The 8,933-nt window shown below is 35.9% G+C and overlaps 1 protein-coding gene across 3 annotated transcripts in view; it reads left to right on the top strand.

Moving 5' to 3' along the window:
- The first annotated feature begins 343 nt into the window (after positions 1–343).
- Positions 344–8,933, top strand: part of LOC112519225 (protein SWEETIE) — a 30,760-nt gene continuing 22,170 nt past the window's right edge. Inside the window, exons 1-13 of one of the 3 annotated variants that reach the window (XM_025127229.1) lie at positions 344–550; positions 1,312–1,519; positions 2,089–2,195; positions 3,230–3,466; positions 3,548–3,637; positions 3,710–3,794; positions 4,004–4,068; positions 4,688–4,792; positions 5,349–5,438; positions 5,535–5,615; positions 5,934–6,002; positions 6,867–6,992; positions 8,213–8,316. In XM_025127229.1, coding sequence (XP_024982997.1) covers positions 386–550; positions 1,312–1,519; positions 2,089–2,195; positions 3,230–3,466; positions 3,548–3,637; positions 3,710–3,794; positions 4,004–4,068; positions 4,688–4,792; positions 5,349–5,438; positions 5,535–5,615; positions 5,934–6,002; positions 6,867–6,992; positions 8,213–8,316 — 1,532 coding nt within the window. In that variant the 5' untranslated portion in view covers positions 344–385. Of the gene's footprint in view, positions 551–1,311; positions 1,554–2,088; positions 2,196–3,229; positions 3,467–3,547; positions 3,638–3,709; positions 3,795–4,003; positions 4,069–4,687; positions 4,793–5,348; positions 5,439–5,534; positions 5,616–5,933; positions 6,003–6,866; positions 6,993–8,212; positions 8,317–8,933 lie in introns of those variants that run through there. The other 2 variants (XM_025127230.1, XM_025127231.1) reach the window with 2 other exon arrangements.

The following is an 8,933-nucleotide window of genomic DNA, read 5'->3' as shown; positions in this document are numbered from 1 at the left end:
TCAAATAGTTAATTTGATACTAATATCGATATATTTTTGTCAAATTTTTATGATATCTTCAAACATATATTTTATTCAAAAATAAAAACATTATCGCTTTCTTAAAATCACATAAAGCCATATTATAATATCGACTGAGATAAAAAAGAAAATGAAATATTAAAATCATGATATATCTCGCTGCATTGCGCGAGTACACTTCTAGTTTATCATAAACTATAAAAAAAAATATAAAATTTTATTTTATCTTTTCTTTTTCGCGATACTTGTACCCTAAACACCCAGCTTTGTTGGGGGAAAATCAATCAATCAATCTCTCTCTCTATCACATGATGGATCTTGCATCTGTTAACAAGACTGAAGTAGCAGCACTCTAATCTCTTCCATGGCGAAGAATTACGTAAGAGAAAACGTCCCTCTTTCAAGATTTGGAGTTTTAGTGGCACAATTGGAATCTATAGTCGCTTCCGCATCTCACAAGCTTCCTGACCCTCTCCTCTGCTTCGATCTTCTTTCCGATCTCATTTCATCCATTCATGACGAGCCCAAGGTCAGCATCTGTATACATTTGTTTGTGATCCTCTGATTTGTTTCACTTCACCTTAGATATGATGATTTTGATCGTTTAATGACGCCAAAACCTACTGATTGTGAAACATGATAACAATTTACAGTCTAAATGTAGGAACAAGGCAACATGAAATAAACAATCATCCATTTTTATTTACACTCTAGCACAGGAAAATAACCTCACTCCAACCTTACGATAACACTATAGAATGTGAGTTCATTGAAGCCCATTTTGTGTGTATAAGAGGTTTTATTTTATTTAGTTTTCATCACTTGATCAGTGACAGCTGGACTGAGCCAAAGGAACAAGCATCCATTTTTGACATTGATTTTGGTAACATTCATCATGTTTGAACAACAGAGTCCATATTTGATGCTAAAGAGATACACTAACTACTTTCCAACTTTAAAGTTGACTGAATTTGCATTGTTTAAAAAACGAATCCTGTACGAAACCATATAAAGTACAGCATGAAGAGGAATTAGCTTAGGTTAGCGACTTAGAAAAGTTTGGTTGAATAACAATTCAAAAGTTAATCAATCTTGAATCTGATATGAGTTACATTGGGAACAGAAATACATTCTGGTCAACCTCAGCTAATCCAGAACTTTAGTGGGCAAATTATATGAAACAAAACTTTATGTTGCCTAAAGCTAGAATATGGGAAGTAAGGTTTGAATACCATAAGTCAAATTTGGGATATGATTTCTACATTTGAGTAATGAAATTGAAATGATCAGGAGTCTGTACTTCTGTGGCAAAGGAAATGTGAGGATGCACTCTTCTCTCTGCTGGTTCTTGGTGCAAGGCGCCCTGTGCGTCATCTGGCATCTGCTGCAATGGGTAAAATCATATATAAGGGAGATAGTATCTCAATATACTCAAGAGTCAGCAGTCTACAGGGGTTTCTCTCCGAGGGAAAGAAGAATGCGCCTTTGCGAATAGCTGGTCTGCCAATTTATTTCAAGTTTAATCCTGATATGTATGCATGTCTTTTCATGTGAAATTTAGTTATTGTCTAACGGTCATGTACCTGAAGAATCATTTAATATACAATTTATATTTCATTGTTCTCATTTTTTTTATATTGACAATCAGGAAGGCAACAGACTTATTATTGAATTGCAGCTGCATAGAGGGTTGATCATATTTTATCTATATAAATAAGAGAGCATGTTATCAACACTTTTTGCATGTAATATGAGTCATTCATTCATTCAGTATTTCAGGTTATATCGTTATAAGTAAAATTTCAATGTGTTTGTTGCTAGTGGTGTCGTTGAAATGTTGTAGATGGCTTGCTGTACATGTTGGTTAGATTGATTCTTCTACAACTACTTGAAACTTTGTCTGAATCATCAACTCGCTAAGTTACTTGTCTGGTGCTTGCTTATTCATCCTGTTCAGTTGATGTCATGAATTGATTTTACTTTTATTGTCCATTTTGGCAGCCTTGTTATTTGCTATGTGTTTCTGCAGTGTATCTTGGGAGTTCTTATTTGTTGCAATGAATACAGGTGCTGCACAGTGCTTGGGGGAGCTATATAGGCTATTTGGGAGGAAAATCACATCTGGTTTGCTTGAAACTACTAGTATTGTAACAAAATTGATGAAGTTTTCCGAGGTAACCTTAGAGACCATGTCTTATTTTCTTGTAATGTAATATTTCTCTGAAGTACTTTTACAATGGGTGTTGCAAAATGCTTCAGCAAGATGTCTTTTTATAGACAAACATATTATTAGTTTGTTACATAGCAATCTGTATCATGACAGTTGTTGGTTCTCCGTAATTACTTGATAATGGGGATTCTTGAATTGGATAATGCTATATACAGTTCAGCACTTTAGCTTTTGCCATGCAAAGCTTAACAATTTCACATAAACAGTCGAACAGTAAAGATAAATACAAATCTCCCCTGCTCTATAGTTATGTTTTTTTTTTGAAGTATATAATATTTATATACGGCAAACAGACGAATAAACTCACTCACACTCCTCACCTTTGGTGAGGTTAAACCCCTGACTCCTAGGACGCCAAAGGCTCACATACCGCTAGGCCAAAGGCCCTTTGGTCTCTATAGTTATGTCAGGATAGCTAAGAAGTGCAAATTTAAGGGAATTTAATCTTAAAGGAAAGGGCCACAAGCAGAGTTCAGAATTATGATGTAGTGACTTAACTTAGGTAATTATTTTACTTTGAGTATTGATCCTAGAAAGTAGAAACATTTACACGATCACTTTCAATGCTGCTGATTGAAGGCTGAAAGTGCCAATTTGTAAATGTTATTGGTATTACAACTGGCTTAAAAGTTTTATTTGTTTTGTATGCATGTTTTTGTAATAGCTGGTTTTCCACTGTATTTAAATTAATCTGCCGTGGTCATGACTCATGAAAAATGTAACCAACTATTGTGACATTGTGTATGAAGAAGCATGAAGGCTGTTTACCTCCTGGGAATTGAAAAGACTACTACTTATGGGAATCATATCTTCTTGTTCTTCATTGATCAGGAATGTTTTTAGTTTCAAACATAATAAATTGCATAGTTACAAATTTGAACTTTCTTCCTTTCTTCTCTTTCTATTGATTTCGTATTTCAACCTTGTTTAAGTGGTTGTTTTTCCCTTACACCAAGTTTCTTACTGCTTTATGCTTAGGATTTTGTAAGACAAGAGGCTTTGCAGATGCTTAGAAATGCTCTAGAGGGTTCTGGTGGCAACGGTTCTTCTCCTGCATATGCAGAAGCATTTCGTATAATAATGCGGTTGGGTGTCGGAGATAAATCATTTATTGTCAGGAAAGCTGCTGCAAGATGTTTGAAAGCTTTTGCTAACATTGGAGGCCCCGGTCTAGGAGTTGGAGAGCTTGACAATTCCTCCTCTCACTGTGTCAAGGTACCACTTGTGTCTTTTTCTAGTTACTCTGTGTAGTCTGTAGCATCAAAATTCTGTATCTGATATTCTGCATTTCATAAGGCTCTTGAAGATCCTGTATCGTTGGTTCGGGATGCCTTTGCAGAAGCTTTGGGAGCCTTGCTTGCTCTTGGAATGAACCCTCAAGCGCAGGTGTACCATCTGGTTCTCAAATTTACGTCTCTCTTTGTTTTGTTATAACCATCTCACATTTTATTGTTTTAGGTGCAACCAAAGGGGAAAGGCCAGTTTAATGCAAAAAAACTCGAGGGGGGTTTGCAAAAGCATCTTATATTGCCCTTCACTAAAGGTCAGTCTGTTATGAATTAGGCATGTGTCTAAAAGAGTTCACTTCTGGAAATAAGAGTACTGAGAAATGTAGAATTGCAATGGATAATGACAGAGCAATCATTTCAGCAGCAATAGCTTTAATTGTGAAAGGACCTTTCAACATACGACCTCCAATGTATTGGTTTTCTCAATATATATAACATGTTGATAAATATATTATTTTTGCAGCAAGTGGACCCCGTTCGAAGGATTTGCGAATTGGTCTAACCTTATCATGGGTGTTCTTCTTACAGGTAAATTATTGTCTGTTCTGCAACATTTATCCTTTGTGCCTTTCCTTTATCTGTTATAATATCCCATTCTGACACTATTCATCTATGTTAATGTCATGTCTGCCTTTCTCCTTTTCTTTCATTTAGCTATTTCTAGTTTGTAGTTGCCATATACTTGTTTCTTTTCTTTCCAGATATGGACACTAATAAAAATAAATGCCAGTGATATATTGTGAACTCCAGATTTTACTTATCTTGTTCGTATGAATCAGAATTTGATTTTCTATAATGATTCTTTGCTTAATATAAGAATTGACAACCATAGCATTCAGGTCACTTTTAAACTATAGAGGCCACTCCTTGAGGCAGATTGAAAACAAGATTGTACTTGTATCAAGTTACCAGAGTTCGAAAAAAAATGGTTGCCAGAGTGAGGCCCATATTGTGATCTATCTGTCATTTGGAGGCCTGGTTTAGTTGAGTTAAGCCTTTTTATCCTTGGCCTGCCGTTACATGCATCAATTCACTGATAACATTTGAATGTTTAGTTGCTTACGGGTTCTGAATTCTATACCATTGTTTTTGAATCATATGTTCTTTTACAAATAATGCTCTAAATTTTCTTTAAATCACATTTCAGGCCTTAAGGCTTAGGTATATGCAGCCAGACACCGAGCTCCAAAATTTTCTTGTGCAGATTATGGATATGCTTCGTGCAGATTCTTCTGTAGATGCACAGTCATTGGTATTTTCTTATCAATTTGTAGATTCGCCTTCATTTTTTTGTTGTGATGACATGGTGAAGATTACTCTACATACACATGGTACAAATGATAAATTGAAAAAAAATGGTACCCAGTGGCTACCATTTTTAATATGAATCAGTGCTAGATCAAAGTTCGGTGTTAGTGCTTAAAGGGTCTACTGATGCTGTGCAGGATCATTCTTAATATGAATCAGTGCTAGATTAACAATAAGAGGCTAATTTAAAATCGATGTGCAATGCTTTTACGTATATTGAATATCTACCATCTATGATCTAGATATTTTTCCTAAAATATTCAGGTTCTTATAAGTACTAAATCAAGTTGAGTCAACGCCATGATTGGTGAAGCAAAAGGGCTACAACATTAGAAATTTGTTTTGTATATGCCAACTATTATTACCAACACACAAATACTTCTCTTTCATTTCTTAAGGGGTGTAAAAGAGTTGGTTCTTAGTGTTATTTTTGCTACTATAAAGGGTTTCCATTTGGAGAATCACTCAACTTAATGATGATCATTTGTTTGTGTTTGTAGGCATGTGTTTTCTATATCCTACGGGTTGGTGTGATCGATCAAATGACTGAACCTACACAAAGGGTCTTTCTAGTTAATCTAGGGAAGCAGGTTTGCTAAAATGATTCATATCTGATCCTTGTTATATGGTTTGATCTTCCTTGATTCTGTTTGTTCCAATGTCTTGATGCGTATTTTCTGTCACAGATTCAGTCTCCTGATGCAAGTCCGTCAATGCAAATTGCTGCTTTACGCACTCTGTCATATGCTCTAAAAACATTAGGCGAGGTAAGATGTATTGTGAGGCTACTTTTGTAGTTATTATGACATGAGCACCAGGTAATAGATCTTGTGAAATGATCCAACTACATGAGTGGATGTGGCATGTTTCTTTTTCTGGCTGGAACACAAAATCACATATTCGTTCTTGTTTGGAGATCGGTCTTGTTTATTGCATGCTAGTTGGACAATAGTTTGGCAACAATATGAAGATTGCCAAATGCATTTGGCATTAGGTTTTAGAGGTTACGCTACATTCTTATACTTCCATAAATTCCTATATACCATGACTATTAAATTACTTTCAATGTTTCTGTTCTTCTTCAGGTTCCGGTTGAATTCAAGGAGGTTCTTGATGACACAGCTGTAGCAGCATTGTCTAATTCGTCACCACTTGTATGGAATTTATATTTTGTTGTTCTTTTTGGTTGAGCATGAGATGCATATTATCTCATGCCTGTCTCGGTAAAAGTAAATTAAATAGTGTTTAGGTGCATGTCTCTCTTCTAATGTATGAATTTTTGCTGCCAGAGAGTATCATGTATGGAACCAACCTCTGCTCAAGGATAAAACCTTGTGGTAGCCCTAATATTCATATTGTAATGAAGATAATTTTGCGGTTTAGCAAAGTCTTGAGAAGCCTTTATAATATTTGTCTCTGTTTAGGATGAATCTAGATTGGATGAAATGTCGGTGTCTTCTATGTGATTATACTCATTCTATCTACTTGGTTGGTAATTGGATATTGAAGTTGCTTTTGAGAATTTAAAGCTGAGTTCTGCTCTCCATTGGGCAGGCTGAGTCGTAAGATACAACAGAAAGAATATATGGTCCATTTTGGTTGAGTTCTTGGGATAGCTCTTTAGGATAACACTTGTCCTTGTCTTTGGGTTTTATGTTTTCCTTGCTGGAAGGGAATAATATGATGAAAATGGAAGGAAGATCAGTGATGTTATTCAGCATGAAATGCTAATCTTAGTTGTCTTTTGACACAATAATCAATATCCTATTTTCTTTTAACTCTGTTTCTTTTGCTTTTACACTTTTGGCTTGGTGTTCATCCAAGTTCCAGTGACATCCAGCCGCTCTATTCTTTGGGGTAGAGGTCAGATCTGTGTACATACCCCAGACTCCATGCCTGGGTGGGACATACTGGGTTTGTTTGGTTTGGTTATTGACAATTTCACAATGTACATCTATTCTATCTGCTTTGTTCGTTCACTTGCCAAATACTTATTTGAAATTTTGGTCCCACGTTAGGTACGTGCCGAGTCTGCCTTGACGTTGCGTGCACTGGCAGAGATCGATCCGACCTGTGTTGGTGGTTTGGTTAATTATGGGATCACGACACTGAAGGCACTAAGAGAAAATGTGTCATTTGAGAAGGTATGACATGAAAGACACAATTTTCTTTCATGAAAAATTGGAACTTAATCAATTATTTTCTTTAACCTTATCTGAATTTGTTCACTGGGATACTGTTTGGTTGGTTGGTCTTTTCCGTATTTGATGAAAATGTATGTTTTGTCTTGTTACTTGGTCAAGACTTTCTATTTAAGTTCTAGCTGCCTATTCTAAATTGTGTCATTCTTTTGATCCCTTCAACCTTAACTTCTGTCTGAATATGGTCATCTGATTTACTTGTATATGCTACACCGAGATTACTGCAATGTATGTGTATTATCTCTCCTCTCAAAGCATGTTATTGTGGATGTCCCTGCAATGTATGTATGTTCTTTTTTTTTTAGCGTCCGTGCCCCCCTCTCCAGCCCGCGCAGGGCGCGGGGGAGGGGAGGGGGATGTAGACATTTCTTTGTTTTGTTGGTCTTGAAGGGGTCATTTTGAAGATATTATCTGGTGGATAATTTCTTACAACATTTGGCAGCATTATTGGTGTTTACACATTTCAGTAATCGATCAGTTCCCCATCTTTGGTTGCAATTCACCGTAGTTGAGAGATGGTAGATAGATAGAATCTGTGGAGATAGAGGGAGAAAAATAGAGTGAAAGAATTGCGGAGGAGATTTGGAGGGGAAAAAATATTCATAGCATGCTTACATACGGGAAGATAGGTATATATAGCCATGGTACCAACTGTCCACATGCTACCTACCCAAATCCCCTATCCAATGCTCAAGTGTTATTATATTCCTGTAATAGGGCTGATCATAACATTGTCAAAGATCGCGATAGCTTGTCTTTAGGCATACAATAATATCATTTGGAAGTTTGAGTGAGACTTGTTAATGGTAGTTTGAACAAAAATATTGTATATATTATATATTATCAAGATAAATAACACCCACTTGTTTACTGTGAAACCATCATTTTTGCGCATTTGTGCATGCTCCACATCTTGGTATTCATCAACTCTTTGCTAGTGAAAACATTGTAGTAAGTTGGAGTTGCATGTAAAATTTGATGCATCACCTACTTCAGTTTTCTGCTTAGGATGTGCCCTTAATTTTGATTCGAAATACCAAGAGGCCTGTATTGTAAGAAAAGGCATGTGTATTGGTCTGCAAGAAGTTGTATTTCTAGTATCATTATACTTGTTTAATTCTCTAATATTTGTTTATTAATTGTTCTCTCATAATCGTATATAGGGAGACAATTTGAAGATTGAGCTCGATTCCTTAAGTGGACAAGCTACAGTTTTGGCTGCACTTGCATCTGTTTCCCCAAAGCTACCTCTTGGCTATCCAGCCAGGTAACACCCACTTTGCAACATTATATTTTCTTGCCCAAGAATTACAAGTTGTATCTTAGAGATTGCCTATATCATGGTTATCATATCATATTCATGGTAGTCACAGTGCAAAGTGCAGGCATGGTGCCAACTTGAAAGCGAGCTATGACATGCAGCATATGCTATCTTTCGCAACCTTTAAAAATACGCAAGGACATTATAATATCTATTTACAGTGAAATAACTAATCAGTAAACCATTAGCTAGTATTTATAGCTATTAGCACCAAACATCACAAAACAATGACCAAGTCAATATACAGAGGTATAGCCTTTCATAATTGGCAACCACACAGTAATAGTCATTAAATAGAAATAACCATCACCCAGTTAGGATTTTTTTATCCTACTATATTAAAGCAAACCGAAAAGAAAAGTGAAGCCTATACAAGTAAGCAAGCAAGTTGAATCACTTGAATCAAAGAAAACTTGCTGCAAAAAATCTTACAGAAGAGATGGAAGAGTGTCGCAAGAACATTTGCAAAGATGCTTCAGCTACCCTAGCTACATGAGCTGTTCACAGATTTGCAGAAGCAAGTAGCTTGTCTGCTTATTATACGCTCTAATATTCAATAAAAA

This window comes from Cynara cardunculus (genome assembly GCF_001531365.2).
Source record: "Cynara cardunculus var. scolymus isolate 2C chromosome LG 10, CcrdV1, whole genome shotgun sequence".
In the NCBI taxonomy this organism is placed as follows: domain Eukaryota; kingdom Viridiplantae; phylum Streptophyta; class Magnoliopsida; order Asterales; family Asteraceae; genus Cynara; species Cynara cardunculus.
Note: the sequence above shows the minus strand (reverse complement) of the source record. Positions and strands in the feature narration are given on the sequence as shown.